The sequence below is a fragment of the Phyllobates terribilis genome, unplaced genomic scaffold (genome assembly GCF_046119375.1).
Source record: "Phyllobates terribilis strain yellow unplaced genomic scaffold, ASM4611937v1 Scaffold_4__5_contigs__length_816908805, whole genome shotgun sequence".
In the NCBI taxonomy this organism is placed as follows: domain Eukaryota; kingdom Metazoa; phylum Chordata; class Amphibia; order Anura; family Dendrobatidae; genus Phyllobates; species Phyllobates terribilis.
This window is the reverse complement of record NW_027362764.1, coordinates 267,991,612-268,014,037: the sequence shown is the minus strand read 5'-3', so window position 1 is coordinate 268,014,037 and position 22,426 is coordinate 267,991,612. Positions and strand designations below refer to the sequence as shown.

The following is a 22,426-nucleotide window of genomic DNA, read 5'->3' as shown; positions in this document are numbered from 1 at the left end:
ACCCCTCCTAAGCGGGGGTATATGTTCAATTATTTGGAATTTTAATTGAGACACATTATGCCCTGCTGAGATGAAGTGGTGAGGGAAAGGCAGTAGAGTATTTTTACACCTGATGGTTGACTTGTGTTTTGATATCCTATCTTTGATAGGTTGGGTGGTACAACCATCAGGTGTAAAAATACTCTACTGCCTTTCCCTCACCACTTCATCTCTGTAGGACATAATGTGTCTCAATTAAAATTCCAAATAATTGAACATATACCCCCAAGTAGGAGGGGTGGAGACCGGGTACGCTTTTTGAAGTACAGGGAGGCCTTTTGCATCCATGAGCTTCAGGCTATGTGCCCACGTTGCATTTATGAAGCAGAAAATTTCTGCTGCATAAATGCAAGTCCTCTCCCGGAAAAACGCATGCGGAATTCCGCACGCGTTTATCGCGCTTTTTTCGCGCGTTTTTCACGCGTTTTCCACATGCGGAATTGCCTTGCGTTTTTTATGCATTGGACAAAGGCAATTCTGCATGCGGAAACGCAAAATTAAATGACATGCTGCGGATTTTTGAACGCGGCATAAACGCTGCGGAAAAATCCGCAGCATGTGCATAGAAGTTGCGGAAACCCATTGGGGATCATGGGGTGCGGGTTACCAAGCATTTTACAAGCGTTTCCGCTGCGGAAATTCCGCATCAAAAACGCTTGTAAAACGCTACGTGGGCACACAGCCTTAGACTCTGGCACCAAAAGGTCTTAACAGAGACTATGATTTACTTGCATTTGTGTAATTTATCTGGCTATGTTTTGACTTGTCCCATTTCCAACTTTAGGAATGCATTTGATTACATGGACTTGGATCTATTCTATCTCCATGTTTCAATATTATCTGATCATGTTCAAAATTAGATGGTAGCTGTTCTAATTGATTCAATGTATACAGTACAGACCAAAAGTTTGGACACACCTTCTCATTTAAAGATTTTTCAGTATTTTCATGACAATGAAAATTGTACATTCACACTGAAGGCATCAAAACTATCAATTAACACATGTAGAATTATATACTTAACAAAAAAGTGTGAAACAACTGAAAATATGTCTAATATTCTAGGTTCTTCAAAGTAGCCACCTTCTGCTTCAGACTCTGGCACCAAAAGGTCTTAACAGAGACTATGATTTACTTGCATTTGTGTAATTTATCTGGCTATGTTTTGACTTGTCCCATTTCCAACTTTAGGATTGCATTTGATTACATGAACTTGGATCTATTCTATCTCCATGTTTCAATATTGTCTTATCATGTTCAAAATTGTATGGTATCTAGTGTTGAGTGAACATGCTCGACACTGCTCGGTACTCGTGTAGCACCCTGAGGATTCGGCTGCTACAGGGGTATTGCACCTCAACCCAGAGGTGTGATATTCCACTCCCGGGTAAGGATGGAGTGTGGAACTGAGCTCGGTAGGCTGCATGCACTACATACATCCCATTTCCGAGGAACAGGCCGACGGTACTCCCACTTAGAAATGTGCAGGTACGACCGAGTCTGTTCCTGGCTGGAGTGGGAGGGGGGTGGTACATCCCAAGTAGTGTAGGGGCAGATAGGGGGAGCAGCCTGGGTAAAGATAGGAGCTCATTGGGTGCTGGTCACCTGAGCTCACACATAGAGGGTGTATATAAGGTGGGCACCATCAAAGAACAGGGTCAGTCTGTCAGCCTTTTGTCAGAGCAGAGCAGAGGAAGAGGAGCAGAGAAGCCCCAGAGAGAGAGAGAGGAGAAAGTAAGAGAGACCCAGAGGGGGAAGCAGAAGAGAGGACTCTGAGACCCCAAATCCAATCAACGGGTGAAGAGTCGGCATTAGGGTACCGGAACCCAAGCTGGTGGGGGCAAAAACACACCCCAGCCAGAGACCGGAGGCCGTGGGCAGCGTCTGCCACGGCCACCCACCACATCCACCACGAAGGCATACCACGTGGAGGGTCAGGGAACCCAAGGCCAAGGGTCTCCCAACAGAAGGCCCGAGGGAGCTGGACCTGGGTGGATCAATAGTGGGGACGGCCAGTGAAAGGACAGAAGGAGAGCTCAGGGTCACGCTCCGGACTCGCTTGGGGGTTGGCTGGATCCAGGACCTGGTGGATGCAGCACGGCTCGGGAGGTCACTTGAAGCTGGAGTGACCGGAACATCAGCAGTGAGTAAATACCCTAAACTGCAAACCCGACTCTGTCTTCATTACCATCTATGCTGCACCACCACAACCCCCATCCTCTGCACCTGACCCCCTGAGGCTATACCCCACCCGTTGGGGGTTATACCATCAATAGCTGCACCAACACCATCAGCCTCAGCGGACCCTGCTGCAGCGGCGGCCATAGTGACCGCAATACAACGGGTGGCGTAGTCGACATTAAGAACTTATTAACATCTGTAGGACTGCCACATACAACTGAGTTTGACACCCTGGGCACGGACCGGGTCACAGCCACTCAGAAGACTACAACCCCCATCTGATCCGGCTCCGGATATTCCCCCTAAAGAATATGGCCCAGGGGGCGCGTCAACTTTGGCGTAGTCGGCAGGATTACGTGCCCGCAACAACCGGGTACTGCGTGCCTGAAGAAAAGGACGAGTTTACCTCAAAAAGAAGTCTCCTGCCGGTTCCGGAGGGTCCCCGCCATCGGACTCCATCACAGGTCGATTCCCGCCGGTTGTCCGCCATTAACAGCTTTTTCCCGCCATCTGCAGAGTTTCCCGCCACTGGGAAGTGATTCCCGCCATTTCCAAAGGTTTCCCGCCTTGGAAGAGCGGACGCCATTATGGGCGTGCCAGAGGGTGGTGAGAGGCCGCCTCCCATCGTGGGCCAGGACCGAAAATGGCGCCAAAAGTGGAAACCGCCCCCACCAACGGAGACTGTGATGCTAGAGGTGTCTGTCAGCGTGAAAGAACTGCCCCTGGAGCTGACAGTCACCAAGTGGCCCCGGGACCGCCCTCGAGGTGGGAGGAGACGAAAGGAGAAAGAAAAGATGGGTGCCGCCTGGAGCAGTCTAGAGCGAGCGCACCCGGAGGCAAGAAGCCTGGAGAAGAGTATCGGAGGAGCTTACCCGGAGATGGCGAGAAAGCAGAGCAGCACCGGCCCGTTGGCCAGGAGCCTGCTAGAAACCGAGAAGGGAGAGCAGAGCAGCACCGGCCCGCTGGCCAGGAGCCTGCTGGAGACGACTGTAGGAGAGCAGAGCAGCACCGACCCGTTGGTCAGGAGCCTGCTGGAAACAACGACCCCACTAGGACTAGTGGAGGTCCTAGCACAGCTCCCCCGAGACCGGGAGTGTGCACAGACCGCTCTGGAGGGCCTCGCAAGGAGGATGGCCCGGGTGCAACGAGAGACGTTGGCGGAGTGGAGCCGTGAGATGGCCCAGCAGACCGAGACCTGTCAGCGGAGCACGCCACCCAAGACGAGGAGACAGACCGCCTCTGAGGATGGCGCAGGAGGACTAAAGGCCGGAGACGGCGCCGAGAAGGGAGCCGAACGAGTGGAGGCAGGTAAAGGGGACGTCTATACCCCAAACCGGGAAACCGCGTACCTGCCCCAGCTCCCCGTCGCAGAGCCCGAAGTCTATCCTGCCGTGCCCGTCGCTGCAACGTCACCGCCGCAGACTAGGCCTCAAACGGGAGCCGCGACCCCTGTGACGTCACACGCCTCGACCCCGAGCGTGACCAAGCAGGAAGTACCACCAGCCTGGTCGCAAGGCCTAGTACCCCCGGGCGCCGCAATACCAACAGCGCCCCCTACCTCCGCGGAGCCCCCGGCCTGGTCGCAGGGCCAAGTAGCCCAGGGCGCCGCCGTCCTTACGGTGCCCTTTACCTTCCAGATACCCCAGGCCTGGCCGCAAGGCCCGGGCAACCCGGGCGCCACCACCACCGCGCCCATGAGACCAAGAGTGCCGCATCTGGGAGAGGACCTGTACGCCCAGCATACGTGCCCGGGTGGGCAGCCATTTATATGGCCACCGGAGTTTCACCATCCCCGACTCCGGAGAGAGAGACCCCTGGATGAACCCCTGATCCCGGCTCCAAAGCCCGTAAAGAGGATCTCGCCCCCGCTAGCAGAAGCGCAGTTTGAGTGGGACCCCACCGGAGAAGATCTCATGGGGTTCACTCAAGAGACTTGGGCAGCTGCAGCGGAGCGTGCTGAGTGCTGCCGCCAACAGCTCGAGGACTTCGAGAGGGAGCGGAGAGAGAGGCGGGTCCGGGAACAGCTAGCTCAAGTAAGGAGCGCAGAGCAGAAGAGCCGGGCCAGGAGAGACCCCCGTGCAGCGCATAGTCCCCGCACCACCGGGACTGTGATAAAGTTTAATCTGCAGCATGGGTGGGGCTTCATCCGAGACCACCACACCCTAGGCGACGTCTTCGTAACCAGGAGAGACGTTGAGTCCCACCTACCGGAGGGACACAGAGGTCGTGACCTTTACATCGGGGACGAGGTCACCTTCACCCGGCACAAGTGTGCCAAAGGTCCCTACGCCCTCCATGTGCATCGCCTGACGGAGGAAGAGCTGCGGTGTGAGGAGGAAGAACAAGAGGACCCGGACGGGTCTGAAACTAGAGCCAAAGGTAACCAAAAAGCAAGAGCAGGAGGACGCCGTCGCTAAGGACAGCGAAGCAGAAGCTGTATATAGTTGCCCGTCGGGGCACAGTAAACTGAAACCGTAAACTGAAACTGAAACTGTTGTTGCTAATATAGTCCCCGTTGGGACCAGCATGTGTGAACTGTCACCCGTATTTCCCTTAATTCCCACTGACCGAGGACTGAGAGCGGTCATTCCTCCCTAATACCTGGCCGAGGACTGAGAGCGGCCATATCCCTGTAAATAGTTGCGCGTCCTAAAGCGCCCCCTACCGGTTTTATAGGAAAACCAGTTTTCCAGAGAGACTGTCGCACTTTACCCGGTCACACGTTGCACAGTGACCGGAGGAGGAGCCAGAGGCGACGAGAATGTTTTATATATATATAATGTTTTATATGTTTTATATGTTTATGCAAAAATTTGTATGTTTTGGTGTTTTGTCTTACAGCCCGAGGACGTGCTGTGATTTACCAGGGGGGAATGTAGCACCCTGAGGATTCGGCTGCTACAGGGGTATTGCACCTCAACCCAGAGGTGTGATATTCCACTCCCGGGTAAGGATGGAGTGTGGAACTGAGCTCGGTAGGCTGCATGCACTACATACATCCCATTTCCGAGGAACAGGCCGACGGTACTCCCACTTAGAAATGTGCAGGTACGACCGAGTCTGTTCCTGGCTGGAGTGGGAGGGGGGTGGTACATCCCAAGTAGTGTAGGGGCAGATAGGGGGAGCAGCCTGGATAAAGATAGGAGCTCATTGGGTGCTGGTCACCTGAGCTCACACATAGAGGGTGTATATAAGGTGGGCACCATCAAAGAACAGGGTCAGTCTGTCAGCCTTTTGTCAGAGCAGAGCAGAGGAAGAGGAGCAGAGAAGCCCCAGAGAGAGAGAGAGGAGAAAGTAAGAGAGACCCAGAGGGGGAAGCAGAAGAGAGGACTCTGAGACCCCAAATCCAATCAACGGGTGAAGAGTCGGCATTAGGGTACCGGAACCCAAGCTGGTGGGGGCAAAAACACACCCCAGCCAGAGACCGGAGGCCGTGGGCAGCGTCTGCCACGGCCACCCACCACATCCACCACGAAGGCATACCACGTGGAGGGTCAGGGAACCCAAGGCCAAGGGTCTCCCAACAGAAGGCCCGAGGGAGCTGGACCTGGGTGGATCAATAGTGGGGACGGCCAGTGAAAGGACAGAAGGAGAGCTCAGGGTCACACTCCGGACTCGCTTGGGGGTTGGCTGGATCCAGGACCTGGTGGATGCAGCACGGCTCGGGAGGTCACTTGAAGCTGGAGTGACCGGAACATCAGCAGTGAGTAAATACCCTAAACTGCAAACCTGACTCTGTCTTCATTACCATCTATGCTGCACCACCACAACCCCCATCCTCTGCACCTGACCCCCTGAGGCTATACCCCACCCGTTGGGGGTTATACCATCAATAGCTGCACCAACACCATCAGCCTCAGCGGACCCTGCTGCAGCGGCGGCCATAGTGACCGCAATACAACGGGTGGCGTAGTCGACATTAAGAACTTATTAACATCTGTAGGACTGCCACATACAACTGAGTTTGACACCCTGGGCACGGACCGGGTCACAGCCACTCGGAAGACTACAACCCCCATCTGATCCGGCTCCGGATATTCCCCCTAAAGAATATGGCCCAGGGGGCGCGTCACTCGCACGAGCATCACGCTACTCGGGATGTTCGGTGAGCACCGAGCATTTCCGGGTTACTCGGGCGGGAGCTCGGGTCTCCGCCCTGCATGTTTGGCGCTCTTTACAGAGCCAATGAACATGCGGGGATTGCCAGCCAGTCACTGTAATGCCGCAGCCATGTTGGTTGTGGGCATTACATTGATTGGCTGGCCGCACGGCATCATCTCGAGTATTTAAAACGGGGCGCCGCCATCTTGGACACAGACGGCTGGGATCAGACAGTGTAGGGATAGCGCTGCTGATTTAAGGAGAGATATATCCTGCGAAATAGTTAGTGTAGGGTCTGTAAAGGCTGCCAGATCAAAAAACAGTCCTTCTCAGGACTAATATCCATCCCAGATATCAGGCAGGCAGGCTGTATAGGAGACGCAGTGGTTATACAAGCAAACGCTGCATTACAGTCCTGTGTGCTCCTGTTGCTGAAATTGCTGGACTTAGCCCCAGGTCTCTTGGGCCAGGAAAAATCCTTTTTTTTTTCATCTAAATCCTCTTTTTTTCTTCCTCCTCCACACTGTAAAAATACCCGTCTTATTAACCTTTTGGTGTCCCCCCCCCAAAAAAAAAGTGTATATATATCTGTTGAAAATAGTCTGGTATACACCAGTAAATTATGACTGTGGTTTTGCTGTTCCACGGTAAAAAATCTCTATTATCCTGCTTTTGGCATTTTTTGCCGTAAAAAAAAACTAATAGTGTCTCCCTGATTTTTCAGACACAAATATATCTGTTGAAAATAGTCTGGTGTAGGCCAGAGAAACAGAAGTGTGGTTTTGCAGTTCCACGGTTCAAACCTCTGTATTATCCACTTTTGGGCCATTTGTATCTAAAAAAAAACAGTTTGAGTGTGTCGCTCACTGTTCAGCCGCAAATATATATATTTAAAAAAGTCTGGTATACACCAGTAAATTATAACTGTGGTTTTGCTGTTCCACGGTAAAAAATCTCTATTATCCTGCTTTTGGCATTTTTTGCCATAAAAAAAAAAGCTAATAGTGTCTCCCTGATTTTTCAGACACAAATATATCTGTTGAAATTAGTCTGGTGTAGGCCAGAGAAACAGAAGTGCGGTTTTGCAGTTCCACGGTTCAAACCTCTGTAGTATCCACTTTTGGGCCATTTACATCTAAAAAAAAAACAGTTTGAGTGTGTCGCTCACTGTTCAGCCGCAAATATATCTATTTAAAAAAGTCTGGTATACACCAGTAAATTATAACTGTGGTTTTGCTGTTCCACGGTAAAAAATCTCTATTATCCTGCTTTTGGCATTTTTTGCCGTAAAAAAAAACTAATAGGGTCTCCCTGATTTTTCAGATTGTTTAAAAGAGTCGGGTGTAGGCCAGAGAAATAGAACTGTGGTTTTCCTCTTCCACGGTTCTAATCTACTTTTTATTACCCTTTTTCCATTGATAGTGCGAGTGTAAGCTATTTTACTTCCTTTACAATGGGCAAGGCGCGTGGCAAGGGACGTGGAACTGGACGTTCTTGTGATGGCGCGTGCAGAGGACGGGGCCATGGCCAAGGTGAAAATGTGCCACAACCAACAGCCACATCTTCTCGCTCCCACTTCTTGACTGAAGTACTAGGGAAGCACAGAACAACACCAGTATTGCGAACTGATCAGTGTGAACAGGTTATTAATTGGATAGCAGATAATACTTCCAGTTACCTGGGCACAACCACCTCCGGTCTGTCTTCCACACGGTCAACTCTTAGTAGCCGTGAGTCTCGACCGCATACTCCTCCTCACCCTGATGCTCCTTCCTCCCACCATGCCGAGTGTCATCAGACAGCAACTGATCCCACACTTGGACACTCTGAAGAGCTGTTCACTGGTCCATTTCCAGATTTGTGTCCCTTGCCTGCTGCGCTTGAAGTGGTGGAAGAGGAGAACCCATGTAGCGATGCCCAAATATTTGAACAGCCATGGCCACAGGAAGTCGATGCTGGCAATTTGTCACAAGAGGTGGACGATGACGAGACACAATTACCAGGAAGTGAGGAGGAGGATCGTGGTGCGCAAGTGGAAGAGGAGGAGGTGGTGGATGACCTAGTAACTGACCCAACGTGGCAGGAGGGCACGCAGAGCAAGGCCAGCAGCACACAGGGTGAGGGAGGCAGAGTACCCCAAAAGGCAGGAAGAAGCAGTGTGGTGGCTGCACACAGAAGGCAGGCAACAGTTCCCCGTAACACCAACACGAGGGACGTTGCCAGTACAGCCTGTAGGTCTTCCAAAGTCTGGAATTTTTTTAAAGACTCTGCTGATAACCCCAAAAAGGCCATTTGTACCACCTACCACGCCAGCATCAGCAGGGGTGACAAAACAACCAGCCTGATCACCACCAGCATGATCAGGCACATGGCAACAAAGCACCCGACTTTGTGGGGCGAACCCCAGGGTCCACAACCCGTGACAGCGGGTGTCACCACTGCTTCTTCCGCTGTTGTGCGTGCAATAGAACCCCCTGTTGTGTGTGCAAGGCAATCCCCTGTCCATAATGCATGCAAAGATGCCCCCTCCTCTCAGTCTTCACTTGTTATGGCAGTTTCTCAAGAAACAGCATCAACGTCCACGTCCACGTCCCACCGCAGCGTTCAATTGTCCATATCCCAGACCTTTGAATGAAAGTGGAAATTCGCAGCTAACGCCCCACAGGCCACAGTCCTAAAGTCGCACATTTCATGACTGCTTGCGTTGGAAATGCTGCCTTTTAGGCTGGTGGAGACGGAATCCTTCCGCAACCTTATGGCGGTGGCCGTCCCTCGGTACTCAGTCTCCAGCCTACACACTACACTAGCACGTGTCCCAAAACATCTGCCGTGCCCTCAACAACGCAGTTACTGGGAGAGTCCACCTGACAACAGACACGTGGACAAGTGCTTGTGGCCAGGGACGGTACATCTCCCTGATGGTACACTGGGTAAACATAGTGGAAGCCGGGACCCAGTCGGACCTTGGGATGGAACACATCCTCCCCACACCGAGGATTGCGGGCCCTATGTCAGTCAGAGTTGCCCCCACAGTGTACAGCTCCTGCGCATCATCCTCCTCCTCCTCCTCATGTTCAGCCTCCATATCAGATATCACCACATCAGTTACAAGCTGGAAGCACTGCAGTACTGCCTCCGCCAAGCGGCAACAGGCTGTGCTGAAGCTCATAAGCTTAGGTGAGAAACCTCACACTGCTTGTGAGTTGTCGACAGCTGTGAAAGAGCAGGCAGATCTGTGGCTGACACCGCTGAACCTACATCCAGGCATGGTCGTGTGTGACAATGGCCGTAACCAGGTGGCGGCTCTGAGGCTAGGCGAGATCACACACGTACCATGCCTGGCTCATGTGCTTAACCTCGTGGTTCAGCGGTTTCTTAAATCGTACCCCGAGTTGCCAGATCTGCTCGTCAAAGTACGCCGCCTGTCAGCCCATTTTCGCAAGTCGGCTACAGCTTCCGCCGCCCTTGCTGTGTTGCAGCAGCGTTTGCAGCTTCCGTCACACCGACTGGTGTGTGATGTCCCCACACATTGGAAGTCTACCCTCCACATGTTGCAAAGGATTTGTGAGCAGAAGAGAGCAGTTGTGGAGTACCAGCTGCAACAAGGCCGTCGATATTCAGGTCAGACTCCACACATAAGACCTCAGGAGCGGACCTGGATGTCTGACATATGTACCATCTTGACAAACTTTGAGAAGTCCACCAAGATGGTGAGTGGCGATGACGCCATCATTAGCATCAGCATTCCACTTGTCCGTCTTTTGCAACGCTCTCTGCAGAGAATTAAAGAGGAGGCATTGCAGCTTGAGTATGATGAGATGGATCAAGAAGCCGTAGCGGTCGATTACACACAGCCCAGCCTCATCTCATTCCAATGTGCATTACGGGACAATGAGGGAGAGGAGGAGGAGGAAGAACAGGAGCTTGAATCATGCGCTGTAGACGGTAGTACCTGTACAACTGTCATACCGTCGGTTCAGCGTGTGTGGCCTGAGGACAGGGGGGAGGAGGAGGAGGAGGAGAGCATGGTCAGTCGTCATCTTGGTGAGTACACGGATGTCTTGCCCGTTACCAGTCTGGCACACATGGCTGACTTTATGTTACACTGCCTTAACCGTGACCCTCGCGTTGTCAAAATGTTGGGTGACAGTCATTACTAGTTGGTGACACTTTTAGACCCCCGCTACAAGGAGAACTTTCACTCTCTTATTCCTGAGGTGGAGAGGTCTACAAAAATGGGGCAGTACCAGTAGGCCCTTGCTGCAGAACTGTTAAAAAAATTCCCATCTGAGCACGCTAGCAGCAGAGGTCACAGTTCGTTGCCCAACCAAGGTGTACATGTGAGAGAGACACAACTCCAATCCAGCAGAGGCAGGGAAACACTGTCAACGTTCTGGGACAGTTTTCTCATACCCTCCCTTCGGACAGACCCTGAGGCGTGGGGTACTCTCACAAGGAATGGAAAGTTTCAAAAGATGGTGAGGGAGTACCTTGCCGACCGTACCAGTGTCCTCCGTGATTCCTCTGTGCCTTTTAATTATTGGGTATCCAAGCTGGACACTTGGAATGAACTCGCTCTGTATACCTTGGAGTTCCTGGCCTGCCCTGCCGCTAGCGTGTTATCGGAGCGTGTTTTTAGTGCCACTGGGGGAATTATAACTGATAAGCGCACTCGTCTTTCAACTGACAATGCTGATAAGCTGACCCTTATCAAAATGAACAAGGGCTGGATTGGGCCAGACTTCTCATCACCACCAAATGACAGCAGAGTAACATAAAGTCAAATCCACTGTGTTATTTCGGGAGGTATATTCACATGCACCGCTTCACACCCACACATGGGTATACGCTTCCTCATTTCGGCTGTTTTATGTTCTTCTCCTTATCATCAGCCTCCACCACCACTATACCTCCAGGGTGACCGTGGTCCATGTTGCCATTATTGAAAGTTCCTCTGTCCTTATTTTTGTCAGCTTTTGCTTGGAAGGCATAAGAAAAGACTGTGGGAGACCCACTCCCCAATAATGGGAACAATATTTTTAAGATGCTGTACTGTATGGCTCTTGTAAGGGGCATTAAAACCGTCTTGTTAAGCTACTGTGACCTCCACCACTTTTCCAAGGGGCATTAAAACCATCTTGTTAAGCTACTGTGACCTCCACCACTTTTCCAAGGGGCATTAAAACCGTCTTGTTAAGCTACTGTGACCTCCACCACTTTTCCAAGGGGCATTAAAACCGTCTTGTTAAGCTACTGTGACCTCCACCACTATTCCAAGGGGCATTAAAACCGTCTTGTTAAGCTACTGGGACCTCTACGTCTCTTCCAAGGGGCATTCAAACCGTTTTGTTAAGCTACTGCGACCTCCACCACTTTTCCAAGGGGCATTAAAACTGTCTTGTTAAGCTGCTGCGACCTCCACCACTCTTCCGAGGGGCATTAAAACCATCTTGTTAAGCTACTGTGACCTCCACGTCTCTTTCGAGGGGCATTAAAACCATCTTGTTAAGCTACTGGAACTTCCACGTCTCTTCCAAGGGGCATTCAAACCGTGTTGTTAAGCTACTGCGACCTCCACCACTTTTCCAAGGGGCATTCAAACCGTCTTGTTAAGCTACTGCGACCTCCACCACTTTTTCAAGGGGCATTCAAACCGTCTTGTTAAGCTACTGCCACCTCCACCACTTTTCCGAGGGGCATTAAAATCGTCTTGTTAAGCTACTGTGACCTCCTACACTCTTCCAAGGGGCATTAAAACCGTCTTGTTAAGCTACTGGGACCTCGACGTCTCTTCCGAAGCGCATTTTAACCGTCTTGTTAAGCTACTGTGACCTCCACCACTTTTCCAAGGGGCATTAAAACCGTCTTGTTAAGCTACTGCAACCTCCACCACTTTTCCGAGGGGCATTAAAACCGTCTTGTTAAGCTACTGGGACCTCCACATCTCTTCCGAGGGGCATTAAAACCGTCTTGTTAAGCTATTGTGACTTCCACCACTTTTCCAAGGGGAATTAAAACCGTCTTGTTAAGCTACTGTGACCTCCACGTCTCTTCCGAGGGGCATTCAAACTATCTTGTTAAGCTACTGTGACCTCCATGTCTCTTCCGAGGGGCATTAAAACCGTCTTGTTAAGCTACTGTGACCTCCACGCCTCTTCAAAGGGGCATTAAAAGCGTCTTCTTAAGCCACTCTGAACTCCACAGCTCTTCCAAGGGGCATTGAAATGTTGTTTTTAATTACCTCTAACCTCCACGACTCTTCCAACGGGCATTGCATTTCCTCCTAATTTTAGTCAGCCTTTGCTTTTCAATGCAAAGGTGAAAACTAAGGGAGACCCACTCCCCAATAATGGGTAGAAGGTTTTTAGTACGCTGTAATCCACGTCTGTTTCAAGGGGCATTGCAGTTCCTCATAATTTTTGGAAAGCCTTCCATTCACTGCTTAGGCCAACAGTGTACAGGAGACCCAGTTGCTATAAATGGGGCATTGGAGTGCCTCGAAATTTTTGGTAGGCATTGCATTCACTGTATGCCCTATAACTGTGTAGCCGAACCGCTCCTTTTGTTACAGAAACATATCCTACAAGACATATGTGGTTGACTGGCCTGATATTGATGTGAGTGGTCCCTGTTCCTCCTGCTCTTTCTCCTACCTCATCCATCATTTATCACCTGAAGCTTTGTTTTAATGGGAGTCATAGACTTGGGATAGTAGCAGGAAAACATCCAGCAATCCTCGGAGGAGGTAGGATATGCGCCAAAACGCTGGCCACCTCAGGCCTAGCCGCTACTACATACATGCGCTTGCATTCCAAGAAAACAAAGCAGAGGCTAACTTCTATCATCATCATCATGCTCCTCACCTTGGCACTCTCAACTCCCCTGATGAAGAAGCCAGGGCCCACCGGAGTCTGGTTCTCTGGTGAGCTCGTCAAATGCTGCCCAAAGCAGGCCTGGCTAAGAAAAGTGTGTGGGGGGATGTTCCAAGGAGAAATGGGGCGGCTGGGGACCGTTTATGGACACCCGGCTGCCCCCAAGTGGCTGGGGACCGTGTGTGGACACCCGGCCGCGGGGCGGCTGGGGACCGTGTGTGGACACCCGGCCGCGGGGCGGCTGGGGACCGAGTAGGGACACCCGGCCGCCCCCTGGCGGCTGGGGACCGAGTGTAGACACGCGGCCGCCGGGTGGCTGGTGACTGAGTATGGATACCAGGCCGCCAACGCAGCCATGACGTTGTGGCCAGATTCCGCCTCCACATGCCTAAAAGACCCAATTTCAAGTGCAAGCTAGCAGTATGGTATTGCAGCCTGGGGTTGGGTGGGTGTCATGCTGCATACTTGCGCTTGCATTGCAAGTAATGGGAGAGGTACAATTGAACACGGCCCTGGGACAAGGACTTGAACGGGGATAGTTGCAAGTCTGCAACGACAAGTGCAGGGTGGGAGGCATCCTCGCATCTACCATGAACATGGGTTTGGCATGCATACACTACAGCGGAATAGGCTGTCCTTCCCACTAAATGCACTGGGGAGGGCACAGGAAATGTTTTGGTATGCGCGCTTAATCTTATGTTTAAGGCACACCGGGACAAATAGGGGCGGCTGGGGACTGAGTATGGATACCTCGCTGCCGAAGCAGCCATGAGGTAATGGCCAGCTTCGGCCTCCTCCAAACTAAAAGGCCCCATTTCAAGTGCAAGCTAGCAGTATGGTATTGCAGCCTGGGGGTGGGTGGGTGGCAGGCTGCACACTTACACTTGCATTCCAAGAAAACAAAGCAGATGCTAACTTCTATCATCATCATCATGCTCCTCACCTTGGCGCTCTCAACTTCCCTGATGGAGAAGCCAGGGCCCACCGGAGGAGTCTGGTTCTCTGGTGGGCTCGTCCAATGCTGCCCTAAAGCAGGCCAGGATAAGAAAAGTGCGTGGGAAGGTGACAGGAGAAATAGGGGTGGCTGGGGACCATTTATGGACACCCGGCCGCCCCCAGGCGGCTGGGAACCGTGTGTGGACACACGGCCGCGGGGCGGCTGGGGACTGAGTATGGACACCCGGCTGCCCCCTGGCGGCTGGGGACCGAGCGTGGACACCCGGCCGCCGGGAGGCTGGGGACTGAGTATGGATACCTCGCTGCCAAAGCAGCCATGAGGTAGTAGCCAGCTTCGGCCTCCTCCAATCTAAAAGGCCCCATTTCAAGTGCAAGCTAGCAGTATAGTATTGCAGCCTGTGGGTGGGTGGGTGGTTGGCTGCATATTTGCGCTTGCATTGCAAGGAATGGGGTAGGTACAATTGAACACTGCCCTGGGACAAGGACTTGCACGGGGATAGCTGCAAGTCTGCATCTTCTGATGCGGCAAGGATCACTTCTGATGGGCACACTTTTAGGCAGTGACCTGGGTGTCAGAGATGCTTCCACGGGTCTTCCCCATGCTGTTCCCATGTCTTTTCAGCACTGTATGCATGTGTCACACAGCACATGGCCAGATAAGGTTGTAAAATGTTAAAATGACATTTCCCGGTGAATGCATTTGTCACGGTTGAAAGCAATACAAAAGTGCAACAGCGCATAAAAAATGCTACTTGTGAACATAGCCCAAGGTGTGGAGGAGTATTTTTTGGGGGGGGTATTTATTTTACCTTATGCACAAGTCTTTACCCTGGAAAAGAACTTCCTTAACATATTTCACAGGAAAGCAGTTTCAGTTTCGTTTTTGAACTTTTTATTGTGAGCCCTTAAAAGTGGCTTAATACCTCTGACCACGTTGTTGACAGCAGTGACCTGGGGGTCAGAAATGCTTCCTGGCGCGATCCCCATGCTGTCCCCATGTCATTTGAGCATCGTCACTATCGTTTTTGGGCACTTGTTAGGCTTTTAAAAGACTGCCGGGGGTGCTGCCGCAAAAATGCTCGGGTCTCCCATAGACTAACATTGGGCTCGTTGCTCGGGTCGAGCACCTGAGTATCACGGCGAGCTCGGCCCGAGCTTCGAGGACCCGAGCATTTTAGTGCTCTCTCAACACTAATGGTATCTGTTCTGATTGATTCAATATATATCTATGATGATGATCTAGAAACTATATAGAAACTAGATGATCTATCTAGTATGATTTCTAATAATATGTATTACTAATAATTTGTCTCCCTTCTCTTTTAGACCCAGTATTAAAGTTATATATCCCCCAAAGGGTTAATTATCTACTATTCTGTGGCTCTCCACGGTGTGATGTCTTCCACCAACCATCTGTCTCGACTCTATTGCCTATTAGTCTCGCTAAAGTTCATTCAGCACCCAGTGGAACGCGCAGTTCCTGCTTCTTGGAACACACGCCGAGTGGAACACATACTTCCAACACTGTGGAACGCACGCTGACCATGTGCGCTCTCAACACTATGTCACTCTTTTCTACCTAGCAACTAAATATGTCACTTCCGCCGCCAGCCGTATCATATCTTTTCTTATTGGCTCTCTGCCACTTTCTCCTAATTTACTTAACTTCTCTACAGAACTGTTTTCCCTGTGGGACACAGCGTCCTTTCTTTACCTTTATATTTCCTCTCACTCAAGTAGTCAGGTAGGTGCGCCTTTCCTATATTATTAGGATACCTTATATGTCTATTTACCAATGTGTTGTGGGCAATCTACAGCTTTACATTATATGGTATAATTTGCCTTTTGATGTTTCTAGATATTTTGCTTTGAAGCTGAAAGAATTATATTATACCTTTTGTTCATAGTGTCATTATAACTTTATAGAGAATACTGATGAAGATCCTTGGGACCGAAACGTCTACGTTGTAATACTCAGTTCCTTTTTGACTACTATTATGAAATATTACCTGTGAGTGCCAAGTTTCACACTCCTGGCTTTGTCATACCCATACTGATGCAGTAGTGGCCTAAGAGTGATGGGCCATCTATTTTAATTCCACCGAATTCACTTTTGCATTGCTGCAATAATTTTTTAAATGAACATAAATCAACCTTATACTTTATTGCTATTAGTTGAATTTTGTTTAAATATAATTGGCAGAAGAAATACATATTGTTCCCATCTGTGTGTAAGGCTAGTTCTACACTGTGTTTAATCATTACTAAGGCATGTAACATGTCCATAGCCTATTGATAGCAATATGTATTATACTGTAAGAGTATCTTTTTTGAATAGATTTAGCTGGTATGCAGTAGTACCTTTTACTGTCTATACTGTGTACTCCTTTTTCAGATTATGTTTCAAGGGGGTTTTCATTCATAGATTTTATTAAACCCATGAGATTGCTTTAGATAAAGATAATAAAATCAGCTAGACTCATCAACCCCTTCTGCAGCATTGCCTCTCCGCTGCTGTTCCCAATCTTTATTGATCAGCTGCACCAGTGACTTCACCACTGAATAGTTCATGACCACTGTAGCCAATCACAAGGCTCAGCGATTATGTTATAGTCAGCATAAGACTATTCAGCCTAGATTATCTGCTGCAGTCCCGAGTCCTGTAGTTGTGATGTCATCGCTGCAGTTTATCTACAAAGATCAGGAGCAGCAGGGGAGAACCACTTCTGGTGCCAGGGTTTGTGACGGTCAAAATACATTATAGGTGGAAAATCTCTTTAGCAGTGTAAAAATAATGACAGAATCGCCTAGATGTTATCCTCACACAAGACTTGTTATATCTTAAATATAAGCTAGAACCTGCAAACACTGTGCTTCAATCATATGTATACAACACATACTGTACATATAAGCTGTAATATGGATGCAAGAGTATAATCACATACTCTACAAGTCTCTAGCTGTACTTTCCATCACCTAATCTCAGGGAGGGAACTTTAACAGGATGTACATTACTAACCTAGAATACTTTTAGTTCTCGACTAAATAAACATTATTTTTTAGACCATAACAACTCTATAGCAATAGACTTATTCTTAACTTTATGCCAACATGCTAGAACATGCTGTCAGACACAAATCCAAACAGGAACTGGATAATTACACATTTATAACTGTCAGATTTTACATCTAAGGTTTTGTAAAGGTCAGAAATAAACTTTATCTACAGTTGATTTTCTTTGGTGTCAGCTCTGTAATTAGTTAGAACTGTTTGAGTAATACCAGTTTAGTGAACTTTTAATATAGATCTGTTTGACAATGTAGAGAAATGCTTTTTTTCTGGTATAGGGGTTGGTCCACAAAAAGCATTTATCACCTGACCACAGGATTGAATCATAGAATCATAGAATGTTGGAAGGGACCTCCGGGGTCATTGCGCCCAAACCCCTCATCAATGCTAAACTATCTGTCCAACCTCTGTTTGAAGACTTCGATTGAAGGAGATAGGTGATAAATGAATGATATATAAGACACGCACCACTAGAATTCTGCTAATTACTAGAACTAGCTTTCCATTGTGGGAGAGTTTCATTGGAGTTTTGGTCACACATGCACACTGAAGCTCCATTTAAATTTCCTGGCTCAGCACCATCATTCTAATGGTTATTTATGTCCCAGTGATGTAGCCTTCAGTGATCATGCATTAAACACCTATTTTCCTTTTGTTGTGATTTCCACCTTACATTAGAATAGGCATTTGAAACTCACTTTCTTTGAGACACTTCAAATAATCTTAGTGTACAGTAAAATCTCTGTAACTCCATAGCCATAGTTAATGTTTTGTACCTATATGTAGGACAAAAAGACAATCCTCTCTCTAGTACAGATAATTCCGCTATACCAGTGGAACACACACTTTCTGCTTCTTGGAACGCATGCCGGATGGAACGCATACTTCCAGCACTGTGGAACGCATGCTGACCATGCACGATCTCAACACTATGTCACTAGTTTCTACCTAGCAACTAAATATGTCACTTCCGCCGATGGTCATACATGTACACTATCTGTGAATTTAAATCACTAGTACCTCCTGACAAATAACTATTGTCAGTTTTAAAGGGCTTTCTAATAATTACGGTACAATTATTTTAAAAATGGGCCTATGATGGCACAAGATAAAAAAATACTTATTCATCTTCCTAACCCCTGACACTCCTCTATACTACTGCCAGTGTACCTCACCGATTCCTTGCTGCTTACTTTTCCAGCAGGGGGTGTCAGATGATTTTTGCAAACAAACCCATGCTACTGACTTGCAGCAGTGGTCATGCTTCACCTGATCTTAAAGAAATGGCAGAAAGACATTTTCTTCAAGCTCAGACAGAAAGCTACCACTGCAAACAATCATGGACTGCTGAAATGGTTAACTGACACTGCCAGCAAAAGAGGAAGCCAGGGGACACTGTTACGAAGAATCGGCAAGGGTTTTAAAGGTACTCTAAGCTTGTGGTACTTTTTGTTTTAAGGCCTCCATAGGTCCAATTTTTTAATATTTCATACTTTTATTGTTTCATATTTGAAAGAAGATCATTGAGATCTAATTATCACCTAACATTTTTATACAGAGGAAGGCAAAAACCCCATGGGGCAGCAGCTAATTGGTCCTTGTTTGGGAAGAATTTCCTTCCCAACTCCACATATAGCAATTAGATTAGTTCCCTGGATCAATGCATGCAGTTCACACATTCCCTTAATAATCTCGGTGGTCTGCAACAGCTCTAGTTCAGCTATGTCCTTCTTATACACTGGATCCCAAAATTGTACTGATTATTCTAAGTGTGGCAGCACTAGTGACTTTGTACTTGAACATCTATACCTCTTTTAATGTATCCGATGATTTAATTTGCTTGGCACTGGTTTGTTTGCAACTAAACTTGAGTTTGTCTGCCAATGCATTTCGGGACAGTTTTAGCCACTATTTTACCCTTTAATACATAATTGTACATTTTATTTCCTCAGTCCAAATGCATGACCTTACATTTATATACATCAAACTTCAATTGCCATTTTTCAGCACAAGTCTCCATATTACAGATATATCTCTGTAATATTAAGTTATCCTCCTTTGTGTTGATTGCTTTGCAAAGTTAAGTATCATCTGCATTTATGGAAATTCTAATCTATAAATCCTCAACAAGGCCATTAATAAATATATTAAAAAGAAGAGAGCCCAATACTGACCACTGTAGTAAATGCATTTAAAGTAGTGGACCCCTATGAACTACTAAATTATGTACACAAATGTCTATAATGTATTTTTTTAGGTTCCTCACTTGACCCTCATCATTTCTGGATATTTTGCACTTAGAAAATTCTTAAATAAAATTATATTTAGATATGATGATATGTATGTAAATTATTATATTTAATTTCTAGGATGATGCTTCTTGATGGCTGTTTAGTTGAAAAATGGAAAGACCAATTAAACAAGAGATTCAAGGTAATGCTACTGGCCTTTATAATGTAAGGGTAATCCTGACATTTTGCATGGCATGCCAGCTAGCCCAATATTTCAGAAATTCCTGCATTGGCAATTCTGATCCCAGAGACTGAGCCTACAAGCTCCCTAGTGCCATTCCCTGAGTAGAACCTTACTTAAGAGGTTAAGATAAGTATTCTAAAACAAACTGTTAGCAGGTATCTCTTCGATAAACTCCATTACTTATCAACAATAATTGTACTGATCTAGAAATCTGATTGACTTCTCATTTTTACCACACAATGAACACCATTAAAAACGACACCCACAAAACAATGGCAGAATTGCATTTTGTTCACCATTTCAGTGCTTTTGGAATTATTTTTCCATTCCGGTTACATCGTATGGTAAAATTAATCATGTCATTTAAAACGACTAATTGTCCCACAATAAAAACAAGTCCCTATAAGGCTATGTAATTAAAAAAAATAAAATTATGACTTTAAGATTGAAGAAGAGTAAGAAAAAAACAAAAGAGCAAAAATGAAAATTGACAATTTAAAAAGAGAATCAAGATACACCAGCATATGATAAAGGCACATCCATAATATTCTTGGAAAAGTATTAACACAGTTATTTATTAATGACGCATAATTAGCTTGTAAAGAAAACCACACATGGTTTAAAAACACCTGAAAGTATAATATAGTATAAAATAAACTCCTCACAGCCGTGACTCATAATAAAGTCAACACGCTACCATATGGACAAACATGATACAGATGGGACAACGGCCTTCCTAAATAAAGCTATACTTAAGCACAACCTATCCCACAATATACAGTAGAACAAAGAAATATCCAAGAAAATCCAAGATATAAATATTTAAACATATCATAAAGAAGGTTCAAGATTACATGAAAATAGCAGAGAATCCCATGAAAGATTGAAGTGGTTAGAATATATAACAGTAGATAATTTAGTAAATTTTATTATGCTGCAAATGAAGATCCAAAGTCAATGTTGGTCAGATAGTCCCTACATACACCACTGGTATACAACAGCTTCCTTAGGGGGTGGTTGAAAATTGATGAAAAATGATGACAATTAGAAGAGGTTAATTAACTTAATGCATGGAAAGATGTATGTAAATATAAAACACCAGTATGTATTTTATTATTATAAATTAAAGTTTAAGTTATTTGTTATATCCTGGTTTTGTGGTTTGTATGATGTCCACACAATTAATTCTTTCTTTTTTTTAACTATTTAGAGATGGGAGCAGACCTTACAAGAGCAGCAAGTGAAAACGGCAGACGAAAAAATTAAACATGCAGGGCGAACTGGTCGTAGTGGGAACCCAAAGATGAACTTAAAGAACACTAACCCTCCTCCGAGGATCTCTAAAAAGAATGTAAAAGCCAAGAAGGAGCAGAGAGAGAAGAGAATATAAGTTGCTCTATGTTTCCACAAAAGTACATTCCATTTGCATGGTGACAGTCACTAGCTGGCTACAGTGGCAGAGCGTATTATTCCTAAACCCATCCACCAGGAAAAATAACATGCAGAATCCTGCATTGACTTTTTATTTGCTGCACTTTAATTACCAATGTTGGCTTTTTTCATACTTTGACCACTACAACCCATACGTTTAGGGCTTGTATGAAAAAAAACTGAGACGTTTGTATCAAGGAAAATTGGTGCAAATGTGGGAGTAAATAACTTGCACCATATCTATAAATAAAATTCTTCAAAATATTTTCTTTTATATTTATGGTGCAAATATGTTATCTGTTTCCTCCTTTGATAGCTTGTATAAACTAAGTTTTTGCACTTGTGCTTAAGCATGTTGATATGTTCACATAAGAGGTTTGTGCCCCATATTATAGTTTTATTACTATTGTACTTCAGGCTGGACTCTGTTGTTTAAATATATTTAACAATTATGATAATAAACTTATTAAACTGTAATATGACTCTTCATCATTAGCTGGGCATTTTTTTATAATAATTTAGTCATTTATTATACTGTATGTTTGAAAATAGTGTAACCCCTTCACGACATGTTCCATACATGTACGGCGCATGGCGTGTCTCCCCTTTTGACGCAGGCTCCGGCGATGAGCCGCACCTTTCCGATCAGCGGTCATGTGCCCTTAACAGCCGCGGCTGGAATCGTGATCTAACCGCGGCTGTTAACATGTTAAATGCGGCTGTCAAGCTCTGACAGCAGCATTTAACATGGCCGCGCCGGAAGTGTGTCATTAATCCCGCCCACCGGCGCCCTGTCACATAACCATGGGTCGCTGATGGGTTGGACTGACAACCCAGGGTCTGCAAGAGACCCCTGCAGTTGTCATTGCTGGGATGCTATGAGCGCCACCCAGCGCTCATAACAAGTGAGCATTTCTGCTACACACAGGCGATCTGATGATCGCAGCTTCTAGTCTCTTCATGGAGACTATTGAAGCATGTGAAAAGTGAAAAAAAATGTTTTTAAAAATATGTAAAAAATATATCTAAAAGTTTAAATCACCCCCTTTTGCCCTATTCAAAATAAAACAATAAAAAAAAATTAAATATACACATATATGGTATCGTCGCGTTCAGAATCGCCCGATATATCAATATATATATATAAAAAGAATTAAGCCGTAAACGACATAACTAGAAAAAAATCAAAACGCCAGAATTACGTTTGTTTGGCCGCCGCAATATTGCAATAAAATGCAATAACGGGAGATCAAAACATCATATCTACAACAAACTGGCATCAATAAAAATGTCAGTTTGGT

The 22,426-nt window shown here is 46.9% G+C and overlaps 1 protein-coding gene across 1 annotated transcript in view; it reads left to right on the top strand.

Annotated features, from left to right (window-relative positions):
* Window positions 1-21,539, top strand: part of SFRP4 (secreted frizzled related protein 4) — a 76,343-nt gene extending 54,804 nt beyond the window's left edge. The window contains exons 5-6 of the mRNA XM_073676606.1: window positions 19,589-19,652; window positions 20,905-21,539. Coding sequence (XP_073532707.1) covers window positions 19,589-19,652; window positions 20,905-21,084 — 244 coding nt within the window. The 3' untranslated portion in view covers window positions 21,085-21,539. The remainder of the gene's footprint in view (window positions 1-19,588; window positions 19,653-20,904) is intronic.
* Window positions 21,540-22,426: the final 887 nt, after the last annotated feature.